This window comes from Phalacrocorax carbo, chromosome 11, assembly GCF_963921805.1.
Source record: "Phalacrocorax carbo chromosome 11, bPhaCar2.1, whole genome shotgun sequence".
NCBI classification, from domain to species: domain Eukaryota; kingdom Metazoa; phylum Chordata; class Aves; order Suliformes; family Phalacrocoracidae; genus Phalacrocorax; species Phalacrocorax carbo.
Window position 1 is genome coordinate 9340135 of NC_087523.1, and position 19664 is coordinate 9359798.

Here is a 19664-nt window from a genome sequence, read left to right on the forward strand (position 1 = left end):
AAAAGCTCGACAAAGACAGCAAATGTAGAGTCTGCCTTCACTGTCAGGGACACTTTTGAAAAATATTACTGAGAAGAAGATGTCAAGAGCACTTTAATATACAGAACAAGTGGCGTAGATTTATGGGGCTTATTTTAAAGAGACAGCCTTTATTTTAAAGTACTTTGTTTTGTAGATCTTATAAAGTAAACATTACAATACTTTTTCAGAAATACATTAAAATTGTTTAAATTTAAAAGGCAATTCCACTGGCTGATGGATGTTTTTAAAGAAAAAAAAAAAACAACCAAACAGAAACAGGCAGCTCAACTTAAACTAGATTTTAAACATTCTGTTTTGTCATTCCACATCCTTTAAAAAACAAACAAACAAAAAACAGAAAAAAGAAAAAAGGACATTTTTCACTCAGACTTCTTTTACAGCAATAAGGCAACTCCAGGAGATCTGAACGAGCTCCTTGGAGATTACAGATACTGTAACTGGCTGCTCCTCATACTTTATAACACCCAAAGGTGCAACTATCCATAAATCACAAACACATTTGTGCATTAAAATATAAAACTTAAATTACAGATTTTAAAAATATTACTAATAGACTTCCCTATCATAAAATGCTTTACATTTACAGTACTTGAACTATTTCAGTTCTGGGTTGATGAGGTTTAAGCAATTTACCACTGCAAGCGTTAGCCTCTGGAGCTCACAAACAGCACAACCCAACCAGGGGCAGCAAGAGTCGGTAGAGTCATAGTGCAAATCAAAATAAGGAGTGCAGAATTGCAGTAGTTGTTTACATTTCTAAAATATAAATGAACAAGACGAGATCTTATATTGTACATGCAATAAATTATAGTAAGCATATGACAATGGGGCTGGGGCATTCTACAATTTTAGCTGGTGTATCAGAGTTGAAGCCTGTGAAAGATAGGACTCAGTAAACAAAACATTTCAAAGCTCTGTTGTCAAAGCACTTGAACTATGCTTTCATGCTTTGTACTTCTGCTTCCCCGTCTCGCTGATTACACAGATATGCTGAAACAAAATAAAATAAAAAGCTCTCGTTAGAAAAGTCATGTAAGAGACCAATGTTTTACGTATCTATTCAGTAATGCACCTCTGAAAAAAATACAAGCACGCTATACATGTTTCGGTATGCAAGAATCTCGTGATAATATAAGCCTGCTTTTTTTTTTTTTTTTTCCCTAAAAAGCTCAACATTGCCTTCTTTCTCCTCCCTCTAATTATCCCAACCAGTGTCTGATATAAGGCTGGTGAGGAAGTAACAACTTAGAATAAAAAGTGAACCTCTTTTGAATTCCAAAGTCTCTCTTCTCTAATTCTTACGTAACTAAGCAAATGCATTTATTTGTTGTAGATACCTGGTAAGATAAGAAACCTCACACAAACTTCACATTATTTCAAAGTCGACAGGAGATGTGCAGCCTCCATTCTGCACGTAGCAAAGTAAGTTTTAGTTTTCTAAGAGCTCCAAAACACTGTCCTGCTGCTCCAGGGTTTGCTCTCATCGTTGCACCACCAGCGGAACATATTTGCACACAAGGCATGATTTACAGAGGAGGGAGAGTGATGTGAGGAGACTTCCCTTCCTTCCTCCTCCCTAGTTTTAAATGGACAAAAACATACGGGAAAAATTACTTACGTTCAAATCTCTAAAGTATTCATTGTAATCTAGGGCGTATCCCACAACAAACTTGTCTGGAACTTCAAATCCAACAACTGAAAAAGATCATAAGTCACCACTATGTTAGAAGAGAACTTCATAGAGTTCCTGGAATTTTATAGATATGTATGCATCCTAACTCACTTTATTCTTCTACTCAAGTATCCTTGGATTAATATTTGAGCTATTTTAAAATTTTAACTTACTCTGTTGCTTTATTTCATCAACTAAAGCAAAATTAGATAGATGTATTTATTGCCACGCAGCAGCACAGTGCCAGCATGCACTTAAATGGACACACTTAAATCTACAGACAGGGCATTATTATCAGAATGTAAAATTCCTTGAAAATTTCCTGCAACTTTGTAAATACATAGAAAGAGAGCTGATACTTCCCAGCACCGCCTGCATGCTTGATGTGCCAGTGCAGAAGCAGCAGAACTGGTGAGCACGGCACAAGTCAGCCTCACAGTACCATGCACAATGCAGCACCACTGGGAGCTGGACCTGTGCCTCGGGGAGGGCTGCAGGAGGGCTACCCAAAGGCGTAACGAGGAGGCAGGTTCAGTCGTCAGCTCCTGCAAAACTATGGGTGTGCAAGTCCAGTAAGACTTTCTGTGAAGGGCTGGGAGAGTGAGCACGGAATAACGTGACTGTCAGAACCACAGTTACTGCAGGGAAACCAATCCTTCGCCTCCAGGTAAGTGCCCAGAGGAACTCCACTCTGCGACTCGCGGGCCATGACCTGATACGTAGCAATACGCTATGACTGCAAGGCAGCTCTGCTAGAGCACATCTTACATCCTGATCCCTCAGTGCAGAGAACAGCGAAGAGCAAAGGGCGCTCTGTTCGTTATGGAATCACTTGCAGGTTTCAGAAACAGCTGGGGAGGTTTTGTTGAGTCGTATTGTTTTTTTCTTCTCCCAGAGCAACTGCCCAAAAAGAGCCCATCGACTACTCCAGATTGTCTAAAACGGCTCTAGCAGGACAGTTTGCAGGTGGTCAAGTAGTATCAGTCCAACTTGACCACACACTATAAAAGGACCAAAAATATCAAATTATATAAAATATAAAGTAATATAAAATTTCCAAATGGCTTTCTCCCCTCATGCTAAAATTAAAGACTCCTGAGCACAGGAGTCTCCCTGGCTACAATGAGGCTCTGTAAAGAAAAGAGGAAGATAAATCATATAATTCAAAGGAAAGGCTGTGTTCGTTTTTTGAAAAATTAAGGTGATGTTTAGTGTCTACTTGGCCTCATAATACATGGATAAAACAGGGGCCCAGCCATTACTGCCTGTTGTATCTTCTTTCAGAGCTCACGTGTCCTGCACTGATCAGGTTGTCTCTGTGGACAGATGGCAAAACAAGTCATCTGCTGCAAGATGCTCAAAAGGCAGACTGTTAACCCAGCTAAGCCTATAATAAGATCTCAGGAATGAGGGGCATCCTTGGCCGAGGGGAACACCTCAACAAAGCTTTTAAGACACTGAAAATTTTCAGTTCCAGAACATTGTACAACTTTGGAAAGGAGGAGTAAGAGGGTGTGATTCTGCTGCTAAATTCACCCCGTTTCCCTAGTGAAAGTACATGGTCCAGATTAACACGTAGTCCTTCCCAGGGCAGGAGGAGCTGCCACTCTGGTACCACTGTCGGCTCTGGATGATATTCCTTTCTTTATCGTCTTGGGACAGACAGAAGATGACTAGAAGGGAGTCATTCAGATGCCTAGACACAACCTGTTTTGTGCCAATTTAGGCATCTTACCACTGTAAACTTTTATCAGACCTGCTACCTCATATGGCCCTCCTACATTCCTGGGGACATCCAAATGGCATGAGGTGGCTGGGTTTAGATCCCCGAATCACTCCCAGAAGTGGAGAAGGCGAATCCAGCAGATTCTGCTGACCAAAGCATTTGACTACACGCAAGCAGGTAGAATTTGCACATGAAAAGGGCGTAACCCAGACTAAAATATCAAAGCTTGCTTTTCAGATGGTAAAATGTTACAAAAAGTTAAGAAAAAAAGGATCAGGCCAAATCCAGATTAATTGTCAAAATACACTCAAAATATTTAAATTCCCTAAATAAGAGCAAAAGCTATGAAGAATCATTAGTGAAAACTTATCTGGAACATCCTTGGACTTTGACCAAAGGGCACACAATACACTGACATACTTATACAAATGAATAATGGTTGTTAAAAAGTCACTTACAGTCTGGCCGATATCCCACACTTCGAGGAGTTCTTTTTACCAATAAACTGTCAAATAGAAACAATGTAAAACTGAAACATGGAAAAGGACCGGGTACAAATACACGAGACTGTTTTGATGACAGACAAGCTGAATTTGGCCTAAATGTGCTTAAATGAAAGCATAACTACACATTTTTAAACTATTATTTTATTTGCAGGTGCAGCTGATTTTTTATTTTTTGACAAAATCAAAACTTCCCAGAATTATGAATAGTTCACAGCCTAAAGAATAACTAACAGGTCTGCAAGACAGAGGCTAGGAGAGACTCGTCTGGACGGATTTCCACGGTGAAAAGTGATTTAATGGGGTTTTATGTGTGTTAGGAACTTCAGGAGCAATTTAGCTGATAGGTAAAGAGGTGACAACTCCGGATCTGGCCAGACCAGCTGAGCTCTTTTCAAAAGCATTAGTATTACGAAGCAAAAGTTCAGCTGCTTAAATGCAACCTCAGTTGCGTTTGCGCAACATGTCCTCAACTGTTTTTCACTGGCAACACTACTTACCCCCATAAAGAAAATGTAATTCTGTTCTGATGATCAGGTGATACAAACCAGCTCCACTTGTCCAGAACTGAGTCAGAGGTGTAAAAGCATGGAGATACAGAGCTGGGCATATTGTAGTAGAGAGAAATGCCTTGCTAGTCTGATTCACTCATTATTCAGTTGAGCACTTCTACCTCTTAGAAGACAACCCCACAGACCTGACATTTGTCTATCTGTGCCACACTGAGACTCTGGGAGGAAAAGAAAAGGCGGTCGATGGCTGAATGAAAAGACAGAGGTCAGCATAACGCTGTGCATTAAGCACAGACCTCCTTCCCTCCTGGATCACCCCTGAAGGCAGGGCTTCGTTCGTCACGGTTTCAATTTTAGACATTTACTGAAACATCTTGTTGTGAGACCTCATTTTTGAGAACCGGTGTAGGATTTGATCAAAGAAGCCCCCAAATCATACCAGCATTAATTCAAACCTCCCTGCAACAACTGCTTGTCAAAGAAAAAGAAAAAAAAAAAAAGATAAGCAAGTGAAATAACTAAGAACATGACACTTAAGCCTACCTAGAATGATCATGTTTATCTGCTCGGGTCTTTAGCAGACCCAAATTACTGCAACAGGAAACTGGACTTTGCTCACGCTATATTCATGATGCACACTGCAGTGTTAGGGCACTATTCAGTGACAAATACTTAAAATTTGGCAGAGTTGATCTGGCCAGGAAAAAACCCTCAAAAACCTCACCTTCAGCAGGTCACCTCCAGATTATCAACAAGAAGAGCTGTTCTCGTACATCTAACAACTGCTTTGACATTGTTATGGCAACACAACTGATTAGATATTACACACAGCTCTGCTTTATCTCTAATCCCCAGCAATCATTATGCCTTTATTGTAAAATACACAACCACAGCATAGCAGCGTAAAAGATGCAATTTCAAAAGAAGTAGGAAGAAAGTTGATATTGGTTAATAAGAGAATATTATCCTCAACATTTCTCGTTAGTTCTAAGTTATTTAATGATAAAATGTTTTGAAACAAATTGATTAAAGATGTAACTAAGTCGAAAAGCCTGGAAGAGCATATGGCTGGGTGACTCTCGCAGAATGACCTCTAAAGCTCAGCTGCACTATGCAGACTACACAAACAATAACGTTAGCGTGCAAACTAATTTAATTCTACAATTAAAGAAGGTAAACTGAAAAAAGGTCTCTGGATGTACGTTACTGAAGTTGCAGACAGCGCAAGCAAAAACAAGCATGTTTGGGTAGATACTACATACACACAAGTGACAACCACTAACTTTTTTTTTTTATCACCATCTCTAGTAAAAGTGTGTATTTATGAACGAAGTTTTTGTTGAAAATACCTCGATCAACTTGAGAGGGTATTTTTTTAAGCCCAAAAGATTTCAGTTCTTCCATATACTTCTTAACCTAACTTGGACTTCAGTGGTAAAACCCCACAACCCTCACCATAATACAGTATGGCAAGACATGCACCAGGCACACACAAGCCATCCCCTTCTAAAGCACTGAAAGCCTTCCAGCAATCAGATTGGAAAGAACAGTGTTTCTGCCCACCTTAACAAATGTAAGTTCTCATAACAAGAAAAAGTGCTTCTGGAGTTTAAACAAATACTGAACTCCAACAGATTGCATGACATATGACTCCTATGACTCCTGCAGAAATGTCCCCTCCATTTCCCTTCCATGGAAATGTGGTCTGTACTTTTTTTAAAAAACAATGTGTGTCCTTCTTAAGGTGAAATACAGCACAAATAATCGTAATTCAAAATTTACCTGGCTACTTTCACCATCTTTGGATTGTACTGCTTAAGTAGAGACAGCAACGTTTTCATTGTTTTACCAGTATCAATTATATCCTGAAAATAAAAATCTCAATTAAGAAAGAATATTAAACATGTCAGAGTAGCATTTTCAAGTTCCTACCGCAGAAATTGCTCATCCACAAGAGCACGAAAATATGCCAAAATACTGTTCACAGTCAAATATAGGTGACATGCTGTGCTTACACAACTGTGCTCAGTGAAGTGATCACAGACATTAACAATATTTCTTAATTTTTGTGGGTAACTATGACTTTGAAAGCAGTTACTGAACCATGTCCTTCTTGGCTCCTTTTGGAGCTTGTGCTCCTTGCATCTAATATACAAACAATGTTTAATTTTAATATGGTAAGAGTAACATTAGTCTTGCCACTGAGCTCCGTTACAGAGACAGATGTATAGAACAGAAAGAAAAGGAAAATAGGCAGAAGAACCCATTATTGCAATTAAAGAAAAAGGAGTAATTTACATCACAGATCCAAGAAACAGCCAAAGAAATTGCACTGGGAATACCTGGGTGCAGTTCTAAAGTGTATATTCAAACACACTAAAATGAATTTTGACACACCATTGTAATCCCATCCACTGCACATATAAGAAAAAAAAAAAAAAAGGAATATATGCCTCACAGCTGAAGCATCAGAAATGGACTCCTCATTTGGACCAAAATAATCACATGATCTTTAGAGGGACAGCCCTTACCCTGGCCTGAAATCAAGTCTATTTGAAGAGAAGGAGGTAGATAACACAGAAGCAGCAATGTCCTGGTTTCAGCTTATTTTCCCATGACTCCCAATTAAAATAAAAATCAAACGAAAAACTCAACAGAGAACCCATCAGCTATATATACCGTCTTTAACACTTAATGCTTTTAATCATGGCTTTAAACTCAAGAGAAGGTAAAGACACACACATAAGATAAAAATAAAAGCTGGTAAATATACAGAAGCAGCTACTTCCATACTCTAAAATAAAAATAGAGCCTATTACTGATTTTGTATTATGTGATCATCTGTTCATTGGAGATGAATCTCCATTTTGTTCAGGTTTTTTTTGCACATTAAAGGGATGCTGTATAGAAAAAGCCTAGCGCTCTGGTGCACAAGATATTAAACCTACAGTAAACGTGCATTTTTATTGTTTGACAGTAAGAACGGTGATTGGCAAAAAGGTTCAATTTGACAGCGTGTAAGACAAGTCACTGGATAGATGATTCACTGAACAAATGAGAAACTAGCCTAGCTAGCTGTCTGGGACTTTAAGGACATATATTCATCTGAAATGGAGCAGATACATAATTAAATGCATCTGCCTATCTGAAGCAAAATATACTTCAAAGGACACCACTGGTCACACAGATGACTGCTGTATACATACTATTTTGGTCGGAGTTTTGGAACTGAATGTGCTTCCTGTGGAATAATATAACCTCAAATTAAAAAAAAAACAACAAACAAAAAACCCCAAACCAAACAAAAACCCCCAACAAAACAAACCCTACATTTTATGACAGAGGAAACATCCTTCCCTTTGGCTGCTGAATCAGTTGCCATAGCTGTTTCTTTGCTTACAAACAAGCCACTTCCATTATTTGGAGCCTTAAGACATTATTAAATTGTATGCCCATTCTTCCTGTTTACCACTGCTGCTTCCCTATCCTGAAACTGGCAATCTTACTCAAGAACATCCTTTGTCAAAGCGATACTTACTGAAATTAAGCGACACTGCCCATCAAGAAAGAGGTATGAAAGCAAGAATGAAGGAATGGTACCTACTAGGAAATCAAGCTGAGGTGTACTGGACCTGGTATTGTCCAAAGAACCATGACAAGACAGCAGAATGGGAATTTAGCAACTGCAAAATGCTGATCAGGAATTAGCATTCTCAATGTCACTGCTCTCTAAACAAATTATACACAAGGACACTGGGCTTAGATCTGTTTTTCCACATATTTTAGGATATTCCTACTAGGAATCTCTTTCTACCCCTGCAGTTTGATTTCCTAACTTGCTGTTACAAAGTCAGAACAACAATATGCTTAATATCACTTTGTTCAGGCTACCTTTTAAAATTTAAAAATAAAACAAAATATAAAAAAAAAACCCAAAACATTTTAGAATTGACAGAACCCCAGAAAACTGAAAGCAAATGTGAACAATTTTACATTAATATTTTCCTTGTTAAATTTGGCAGTTGAATGCAATTTGAGAATTCAAAACACAGATCATTTCAAATTCAGAGCCCACTTGCAGAATTCAGGCCTGGAATCAGAAGCTGGAAGCCTTGAAACCAGAAACTGTAGGTTTTCTGGCTTAAGAGCAACTTCTGTTAGAGCTCTTTTACCAGTCACACATTAGAACTTCAAAGCGAAACATAATACTTACTTCTACAATCAAAACATTCTGGTGGGGAGAAAAAGAAAAAAAAAAAGAAAAATCCATTAATATCTAGAGAATATGCATTTCTTATATATATTAATCTCTATAATGTATTACTTTTCATTGCAGTTAAGTATTTGTACCACCATTTATGTTTGTTTACACATGTAACAGCAAATTCTATGCAGTTAACATTTCTGATGCTCTAATAACAATTAGGTGGCAATGGGATTCTCCTCAACGTCTCATGCTGAGTACAAAGAGGTCTTTAAATTATTTAGATTGAGATTTCTAGATATATGCAAAAGAGATCACAACAGAGTCTACACAATTCGCATTCTTCTAAAGCAAAGTGTGTCATATAGAAGCATGTACAATTCTGTCACACCTACATCCTTCATATTGAACTGTGACGTACGCGCCTTAAAGACCACGTATGTGTAAGGAGAAGGGGAAAGTAATGTGTTCTGACAGAGCAGGAGGCACCACCCCAGACATCTGCCTCAATGATCTCCATAGAGTCACTGGAGAAAAACAGATTCCCAATTTATCCTCTCCCTTTCCCTTCTCCCTTCACCGCCTGTAACGGGAACCTCAGTTCCTAACCGGGGCTGCACATCACACATCTTGACAGTATGAATTCCCATCCCTACTTCAGTGGAACACCAATACAGCAAACAAAATAATGCTGCTCTCTTTTCAAGGTAGTTTGTAGACAACAACCCCCACAAGATGATCCTTCTCTGGCACTGCAGAAAAACAAATCTAAAACTTGCTGATACTGAAGATGGTGAATTTTTTGTTGTCAAGTTCAGACTAAATCGATGGCTTTGGTGGGGCTTACCCACTCTCCTAGTATACAGTGACGTATATTTAAATGAAACTCTTCTGTTTTCTTTTTTTTTTTAAACTCTATAATCTTCACACACTAAAAAAGCAGCCTTCCAACCATGCAGGTATGTGGGTTCTTTAGTGGTTTTCTTTATTTGTTTTTAAATGTACAAAGAGCCATACCTTTCCGGTCAAGGTTGAGAGGTCATCCCCACCAATGACTTTTATATCTCCAGTTGACTGATCATTCTAATAAGGAAGAGGAGGGTGAGCATTAGCATTACCACAATTAAAGTAATTTTTCTTCCAGTAAATACCAAAGCTGCAAATTACATAACCAGTGAATGTTAATGCTTTCAGAAACACAGCACCAACAGTGTCTCTCTATTAAATAAGAAATTAAAAGCAATCAAATTCAAAGATGGTATTTCAGATAAAGATTGTTTGACGTGAGATCTGCATAAACGCAGGCACCAACTCTCATCTGTGACCATTATATATACATATGTATCTAAAAAGATATGATGTGCTATGCATTCCCTACAGATATGGAAATAAGACAAAAGGCACTTCAGTTTCCAAGCTGCATGCTGCTATATACCCGGTAATTTACATTTTAAACTTTAATGCTTTAGAAAGCCTTACTCTTTGAATAAGAATAAGCAATCATAACAATAACAAGACCTAGCCAGCAAACAAGGCACAGATTAATATTTAGAAATATAAACTAAGAAAATAGCCAGAACAGCTTACATTTTCCTAGTTTACAACAAATATTAGTAACAATCAAATTACTTCTTATAGTAATTGAACAGCAACATAGGTGCACCATCGTGAGAATGCAGCATTTTTCTTCAGTAAAACTAAACTTTGATTCAAATGTAAATGATCCGTTATGTAAGAAAGTTAAAAACAGCTGCTAGGAGTGCTTCACAGATCTTTGCTGTTTATTTAAAGTCATTCAACTGACTTTAAACCTTGACAGTGTCTTAAACCTTGTGTCTTAAACAGTGTCTTTAAACCTTGACAGTCATCATATTGGATGAGATATGCTTATTACTCTACTACTTACAGATTATTATATTATCCTACAATTTAACCATTTCATAGTATCACTTATCAAAGTTCATTCTCATAGCTCCTTACCACACATCTTCCTTTCAGAAAAAGTTACCATTTTGCTCCTGCACCTTGCAGCCCAAGTGTGCTGCATAACTGCACAGGCACGCAGCGAAACAGCAGTTCCTTCCCCAAACCCAGAAATTACAGATACAATCGAAAGGGGACCACAAGGGAACAGAGAGACAGCCACGTACAGCTTCTTCCTATCCGCCACATGCAGATGGATATTCGTGCTATGTGAATTGTTGGCAAAAACTAAGAATGTTATCACAAAAAAAGGGAAACAAATGATTTAGAGAGGCACACACCAAGTGCACAATAAGTAATGCTGGGATGATAGCAAAGAGCAAATGTATTAAAATCCGTTCAGCAGTGGTGGCAATGGTCTAGGATAAAGAAGTACTGACAACTCTAGGCATGTAAAAGCAGATGATAAGACTAACAGATACTTTCCTTTTAAGATTCCTATGACACAACATAAAAAAAAAACAAATAAATTATTAGAAAAAGTGTATTTTCAGTTTTACTCCATGTGTTTTAAAGAAAACATTTGTCTGAGTTACACCACTCTGAAATTACACGGAAGTGCCACGTTGCATTACAGGAACACTCATCTTTGATAGCCAACTGTTTCATGCTTCCGTAACAGTGCAAACAATAACTAAACTGAACAGCATCAATGTCACTGTGTTGAAGAAGTCCAAAAACAAAGGTGTCTAAAATGATTGCTGCTTGACCCAGCAGATGTACACACTGCTACTGAGTGCCTGAGATGCTGGCTAGATCAACCACAAAAATGTCATTCAGTTAAGCGCTGTATTCATAAGGCTAAAGGACATTTCCTGTGTTCACCCTATCTTAAAATTATCTCGAATGGCAGCTTCCTTATGCTTTTCCTTGTTTATGTTACAGGATTCTCTCTTATCTATTCCTACACTAAAAGGGATTTCATCCTCCTGCTGTGGAAGGATGTAAAAAAATCATCATTCCTTACAAAACAATAATGGAGAAAGATCTTACGGGTAATTTGTTCCATTAAAATTACATGCCTAGATGACAGACTCGTACTCCTCAATACATGCATAAGATCAGGTTCTTGATCATCTGTTTGGCTACAAAGCAACACACTATACTCAAACAAGATCCCCACAAACCTCTAAGTTACTGTAAAGCTTTGGATTATGCATATTCAAGTATGATGATCAGCAGAGGAAAACCAACCTAACCTACAGAAACTTCCCTGCTCCTTCCCACCAAAAACCATACAAATTGCTACACTTTTTAACACAAAACATAAACCTTCATTGGCATATAAACCTGTGTTCCTATGCAGGTACTGAGTTCCTGAGCAATTAAAAGGATAAAAAAGTTAAAGAATTTCCAACACTGGTTATAACCAGATTTCTATCGGAAAGAACTTTGTTTAATAATTAAGCAATGTTTTAATTATCTTCAGGAGCATTATTTCTGATTTCAGTACTGGTAAGACTTTAATGCTTTGTGGTTTAACACGTAAGAGTTTTACTGTTTAGATCTGGTTTCACTGCCCCCCAGTTGTCACTGCTGGAAAACAATAATGCTTTACAAGATTGTAACTCCTGACTCAAGTGACTCCAAGTTCACCTTTTAAAACGGCATTTTAAGTTCCTTACAGTGTTTGCTACAAGGCTTGGTTAACAGAGATCTTTCAGAATACTGCCATGGCCAGCCTAACCAGAGTTTACCATGTACTGCACTGAAAAATCCCTATTTTCCCAAGTGACAGTGCAACGCATCCATTGTCTTTTGGCTGCCCTTCATGACTATATAAGCAACGTTTGCTCATTTCCAAGTTTAAACGCCGGAGACTGGTGAAAAGCCATTCTTCTTGTAGCGCAAACAAAATAAACTGTTTGTCAAGAATACAGAGATCTGGGTCTGTTCACAAACACTATCTTTCCATTTCTTAACAGCTTGCCAGATCATTAAAATTCATCTGTAAGGACTCGGAAAGCTGGAGTTACAAGCACATTTTGATCACAGCTTGATCATGTCAGTATTCTTAGAGGATTATTTTTGGGTGCAGAACAGTATGAACTTTGCATTGCAACACAAAAAGCCCCATATGCTTGTAAATATTAAATGATCAGTTTGAAACAAGAATAGAACCTCAATTACATCAATTTCAGAACCATTATACAAGTTCGGCTGCTTTGTTTATGTGACCAGGGTATTTTTAACATCTCTTATCCAGTCTGTAAAGGCAGGCAGCATGATCTAGTAATCACATCCAAAGACAGCAACAAGAGAGCTAGCTCCACTTTCAACTGTCCATTACAGTTTTGGTTTTCACATCACTAAGCATAGCTCCCTCCATCTAGTAAAGAACAGATAAAAACTACAGAGCAGATTTAGCATTCTGACACTATTAATGATGGAAAACCTAGCCAATGTTACATACATGTTCACGTTAGGACAATCTCACCCAGTCTATCACGTTATGCAATCTAAAGGACGTAAGTCTGGTTATTAATAACTACCTAAGCGAGTCCACAGAAATTAAATGCTCGTAAATACTGTAGTGGAGGCATCAGGTAACAGGAGCTCCTCGCTCATCTAGACCAAGAAAACATTCTTTTATAGAATTGGCTGACAAAACAAAAAACCCTGAAGCCAACACCTCAAGGCAAACATTCTGCGTAGACAGCTTTCTGCCTAAATTTCTCCACTTTTCATCTACTCTTTTTTACTACAAAAACAGGCTTTTAGTTTCCATAAAATTTATTTTGCTGCTCACTCACCTATTATCATCAAGGCACCGTAGTTCTAGGGAGTAATAAACAAAAGCAGCTGTAGTAAAGAAATGAACCAAAGCACACCTAGCACACCAGCATGAGCAAAGGAAACATGCCTATAATAAGGCAGCCTTGCTTTTTAACAGAGGGGTTTTTTTCACGTGTTTCAAACCACTTCTCCAATTGTTTTTTCCAACTTAGTCAAAAAGCAGAGAGAGTGAAAGGGTATAGTCTTTATATTGCTTTCTAAACAAGCCAAGTTATTGGAAGTGTTCCTTGAAGAAACCCAAAGATACACTATTTCCTCACCAAAACAAAACAAAACAGGAATCATAATTTCCTATTCTTTACCATATTATCCTGTAATAGAGACATTCAGCTTTCTGTTGTGGCTTTTACAGGCCAAATATACTGGCATGTGGTGGCTTAGTAGTTAAGCAGACCAGTGGCAGGAGCCTGAATCTTTTGCAGGGAGCAGAAGGAAAGGGCGTCAGGCAGCTCTCGCCCACTGATTTAAATATGGTGTGCAAGCACAGAGTGCCTTGTGAGATACAACGAAAGGCTGGCACGAACATTTCTGCCCAGCCTTGCCTTCTCATTAAAGAGCATAGCTAAATTACTGCCTTGCGTTCAGCAAACATAAACAGGGTTTCCAGGTAACCCCTGGACGGCCAGCCACGTGTACGCCTCTGGCAGCCAGGGCTGCTCATCCTGCAGGCTCGACCAAAGCCCCACGCACTTCTGGGCTTTGCCGTGAAATGGTAACAGACAGACCAAACTACATCTGCAGATAACTCCATCTCTGGTTTCACAGTTTAATGAAATGAAGGATGAGGTTGAGTTTCCAATTTAGTAATCTCTATTTTTTTCTACTAGAATAGGCACTCGTCTACAACTGCGACAAGGAGCCTATACTGCTGACTTGAATGCAAAGTTACTGAGAGAGAACATTAGCACAGTCTTATCAAACAATTTATTCAAACACTCTAAACCGAAACAAAAAAATGTAATTATTTCCATGCTACAGATGGTCTTATGGAACAAATCATAAATACCATCCTGAAAACATGAGACTAGGCTGTCAGTAACTCAGGAAGCATACGGTACTAACATACATCTGCTTCTTCCTTTGACCTGCACAACATAACCTCATGCTTCCTTCTATAAAACTTACACGTTACCTCATGCTACAGAATGTTCAATTTCCCTATAAAGTTAAGCCCTTGTGTTCAGAATGAAAGTAAATTATTTTCCACAAATGTAAACCCAAGGCAACCTACACCTAGTCTTGAAAAGGTAGTGCCCTATTCGTAAGTCTATGTTTATGAATCTAGTATTTCCTCAAGGCCAAATACAACTGATTTTGTTCATTGGTTGAGCCAAACAAAAGATGAACTAGAGAACCCGGGTATAACCGTTTTTGCAGCTTTCAAGTCTTCCTGTTCAATGAATGATGTCTAAGCCACATAAAAATTCCTAGAATTAAGTTTTTGTAACCATAGTTGCAGGAGAATCCTCTGTATTATTCTAGAGCCACAGCTTTAGAGACAGGGTGGTGCGCAGAGGGGAAACTGCTTAACAAGAAAAGGACACGGAAAGGGTGTCCCTGCTCTCCAATAAGGATTTTACTGGGCTGTGGAGATATCAAGGTCTAAAAGAAAACAAATCATATAGTAAGGAAGAGACAGAGTAAATTAGCTTGTGACTCTTAATTCCCATAATTATTTGTTTACTATTAGCACACTCAGGCAGTAACAATATTAAACCACCTCTGTTAATAATTTGAAGTTAGTCAAATTTATATAAAAATTGCACAGTACTGCAAAGATACTTACACAATAACTCTTCAACCTAATGAAGTCGACAGTCATGGGGATTGATTTGTCACTGTTTCTGTTCAGTGCTTTGATGTAGTCTAATAAATCAGCAAAAAATTTATAGCCACCCTTGAGTACACAGAGTGCTACAATGTGGTGTCCTCCCATGCCCTTCATAATTTCTCGTGCCAGTCTCTCCGTCCTATACAAAACCAAGAAAGAGTTAGCTGTCATAACACATCTCATTTGCTTACCACGCCAGCAGCATTTTATACCGCTAAGAGTAGCAAACACATGCATCCAACTCGGAAACACATTTTGCTCGGAAATATTTGCTCACACCTTCAGTCACTTTTACACGTTATTGGTCAACAAAGTTTTGCTCTTCAAGGTTAATCTAACAGTAGCACTGCCAAATGCCTTTGTTTTCATACGTCATGCTCAGACAAAGCAAATCTTAACACTGTGAAGCTGTATCACTGTCAGACATGCGACACGAAGGTGTGTTTTCTTGTTCCAAAAGTACGTTAGGCTTCCACGCAAAGAGCAACGTAAGCTAACACGACCAAACAGGCAGCAGCCCTCACTAATTGAGGAGCAAGAAAATTCTCAAATTGTAAACTGAAGAGTTTATGTTTATTTGCCAGGCTAGAATGCCAGCAATTTGTCCTAACTGCAAAATACAATACCAACGAAGCAGAGCAAGAGAACACTGTGCCGTTCCTCTGCAATCATTGTTTCTAATTTTATCTGGTAATTTATTTTAGAAAGCACGGTATGCATTTATTGTGTGCCAGCTGACAACAGGTTTCTCAGAGAAAGCCTACCATTACAAACTTTACGTCAATTACTTAATGACATGTACTTTGCCCAATTTTGTACTTTGTATTTTTTACTTTGCCCTATAAATGGATTTCCAGTGCAAAGCTTTTACAACATTTTTAAAAAATTTTATAGGAATGTTTATTATATCTAATCAAACAGGACCACATCAAAATCTAGAAGCATTCCTATTCGTTAGATCTCCAGGAAGATCCACCCAGCACCACTCTTAAATGGTTGCATGTCACCAACAACTGCTTCACTGAATTGGTGGTTCATTCTCTTAAAGGGAATTAGCAACTATCAAACACAAAGTAAAACAAAAATGCCTTGTAGCATTACGCACCCATTTCTGATCACGCGAGATAAAACTTCCACAGCACATCACAGATTTCAGCGACCACAGAAGTGACAGATTGATATTTGCAGAGGCTAATGTCTTTCCCCAAAAGTAGGAGAAAGTTGGATATTACTGATCTACCATACGAACATGAGAAAGTCTAAGATCATGTGATTAATAATTTACTTTTATTAATAGCCCAAGGAAATTCAAGAGGCTATAATTGTTTTCAGACTGAACTGGCACAATAAATAATGCCTTCTAATTAGGTTTTAAGAAGGTAAAACATCAAAGAAACACTGGAAAGAAAGTCGTAGATTGCTACATACCATAAAATTTCGCTTGAGAATTATGACAAATTTCAACACAAGAGCATAACTGCAAATGTACAAACTCTTAGAAGCCAAACAAGAGTTAATTAGCACTTGTATTTCTTAGCCTCTAATTAAATGTAATCTATTTAGACAGTCACCAGGCAGCAAAACTATCACTGGAAGACTGCTTATTCCAGCATCATGGAATCAGCTGGAGCAGTGCACTGTCTGAAGTCAAACAAACCTGTCCATGATGAGCCCATGAGGAATATAGACTTTTTCCAAATCGTCTGCATAATGTTTAGGTATGCAGAACAAGTCCAGGTCGTAACCTTGTTCATCATCGCCAATCTGAAAAGGAAATAAGGTGAGATTTCTACAAAGCCTTCTAGAAAGTCTGTGGTGAGAAACTGCAAGTCCTTTGCTTTGTTTAGTTAGTTTTGTTTGCTTAGTAAACAATCAAACACCTTACGCTCATCAAGATCACACTACTTTCCCTCTCTATAAAAACATCTGTCACATTGAACACAGCGTAAAACGTAATCTAACAGAACCTACAGTTCACAAGAGTTGCTTGGAATACCACGAGCTGTTGTGCAATACAACGCGGGGAAGAAATTAAGCCCTAACAACACTACATCGGAGAGTAGGAAAATGAAGCTACTACACCTCAAAGAATCTCTTTATTCCATTAAAAAATAACCAAGGAGCTTTTTAACACTTTAGATTTTCCTAGTGTAACATAAAACCTGCATTTGTAATTAAGCAAGCAGAGGTTTTGACGTGGACATCTTCCAAATCTCTGCAACACCACATCACAACAAAACACACAAGCCAGTTTTCAGGACAAGACAGCTACGTGAGCGTGACAAGTTATGCTGCTGTAAAGCAAGCCTTCTCAGATCACCATCTGCAGACCATGGAGGTTCAAGATCTTTCAGAATCTGAAATGAAAGCCCTGCTTCAGCAACCTGTTCCACACAGGCAAATCCCCTGTATGGAACAGCCTGCTATATTGGCAAGTGAATATTAATTAGGACAAGGGATTAGCATATGTATATAATTATAACAAACACCGCTGAGGTTCAGGGCATATTGTCGCAACAACATCAACAACAGCCTTCCCCAAACCTTAACCCTGCTGCAACCTGGAAATGAAGTTTAATTACTTCACTCTCCGGTTATGCACCTGAGCGCCATTGTGTGTAAAATGAAGTTGGGAATTTCAGGGGGAAAACCAAAGCTTATTGCTGACAGTTCACCACTGCAGGCATTTTAAGTATCCATTTCGGCTACCACTGCCCTTGCAAGGTACAATCTTATTTCAGTGCCGAAGGAAGCACTTACCTGGCCTGTGATCAGCCAGCTGTTCACATGGTTTTTTTCTTGTGTGACCCCGAATGAGTATTCCACATGGGGAATTTCTTAAGTCTGCCACCCGCCCATCCAAAACAGACCCTGTAGGAGGTACCCACGCACCCGGCTCAGGCATCGAGTGCCCGACCAGCGCCCCTGCGATCCAGAGCGGGCTGTTGTTTTAAGTAATAGGACAGGTCCCTCCCGAAACACACGGTATTTTCTTGTGCTTCAGACCCATCGTTATACCTAGCGTGTCCACTAAACCTTCCCTTCTGCATTTGGTAGGGAATAGGCCCTTCGGATAGATTTTATCAGGCTTTTATCGGCTGCAGGGGTTTACGGTCGCAACCTCGCGGCCATAAGACGCCGCATGTATTTCACGAGCACGCGGCGCTGGCTTAAAGAAGACAAAAAAAAAAACAAAAAACAAATGAATATGTAAGGGCCTTAGCAGATGAGGTAACGCTGCGAACAGACACCCCGGAATGCCCTCGCCCCACAAACACCCGCGACTCGCACGGCGCTGCCTGACGGCCGGCTCGGCGCCGGCCCCGCACGCCGCGAGGAGCAACAGGAATAGGAAGTTGTGCGGCGCCGGTCGGCGGCCGGTGGGAAGTTGTTTCACCTTCATTTCTCAGGCGGCAACTCCGCCTCTCCCCGCCGCCCCTCCCGGTTTAAACCTCCCCGGGCGCCACCCGTGACCCGCCAGCCCACCCCCGCGGGGGCCCCGGCACCGCTCCGCCGAAGGGAGGGCGCCCGCGCCGGGGGGCCGGGGCGCCCCCGGGCCGGCGGCGGGAGGCCGGGGCTCCCCTCAAGGTGACTCCGCGGGGCGGCGGCTCCCGCCGCTGAGGGACATCCCCCGCCCCGCTCCCGCATAGATGGCCGGATTCTGGGGGGCAGGCGGGACCCCACCCCTCCCGTCAGCTCGGCGGCGGCAAGGCGGGAGAACACCCCCCCCGCCCTTCCCGCTCCCCGGGCGCCCGGCAGCCCCCGGCCCGGCGCGGCGGCGGGCAGGCTCCCCCGCGGGGGGGAGGCCGCGGCGGCGCCGGGGGCCGCACTCACCACGATGCAGGGGCTGGGGGTCGCCATGGAGCGGGGCGGCCCGCCGGCGGCTGCGGGCGGCGAGGAGGAGCGGCGGCGGCGGGGAGCGGAGGGGAGGCGGCGGGGAGCGGGGAGGCGCCGCGCCCCGCAGCGGCCCCGGCGCCGCCTCCGCGCTCCCCGCCCTCAACATGGCCGCGGCGCCGCCGCCCTCTCCGGCGGCCTGCACCGGGCCCGGCCAGCCGCGGGGGCCGGGGGCGCGGAGGGGGCGGCCCCGCCGGCAGCCGCCTCCCCGGAGGCGCGGAGAGCCGCCCTCGGCCCCGGCGGCACCGCTGCCCGGCCCGGAGCCCTCCCCTCGCTCGGCCCTCCCCGTCCCAGCAGGGGTGCAGGTGTCTCCCGGGCTGTCCCCCACCTCTGGGCCTGCAGAGTTGATCTTACCCCCCTCCCAGCACGGTGTGGGGGTGTCCCCTGTCCCCTCGGGTCTCCCTGGGAGGATCGCTCCTATCCCCAGGGGGGAACGGGGTGCGTTACTGCTGTCCTCCCAAAACCAAGGATGGGGGATGCTCTTCCCACGGGTGTTCACGT

At 41.1% G+C, this 19664-nt stretch overlaps 1 protein-coding gene across 1 annotated transcript; it reads right to left on the reverse strand.

Annotated features, from left to right (window-relative positions):
- Nucleotides 1-76: 76 nt before the first annotated feature.
- On the reverse strand, nucleotides 77-19280 carry HPRT1 (hypoxanthine phosphoribosyltransferase 1). The gene is made up of 9 exons (XM_064462963.1): nucleotides 19104-19280; nucleotides 16927-17033; nucleotides 15225-15408; nucleotides 9677-9742; nucleotides 8669-8686; nucleotides 6238-6320; nucleotides 3899-3945; nucleotides 1661-1737; nucleotides 77-1032 (listed from the first exon to the last, which is right to left on the reverse strand). Exons 1-9 carry the CDS (start codon nucleotides 19128-19130, stop codon nucleotides 985-987), a joined length of 657 nt encoding a protein of 218 aa, XP_064319033.1. The 5' UTR covers nucleotides 19131-19280; the 3' UTR covers nucleotides 77-984.
- Nucleotides 19281-19664: the final 384 nt, after the last annotated feature.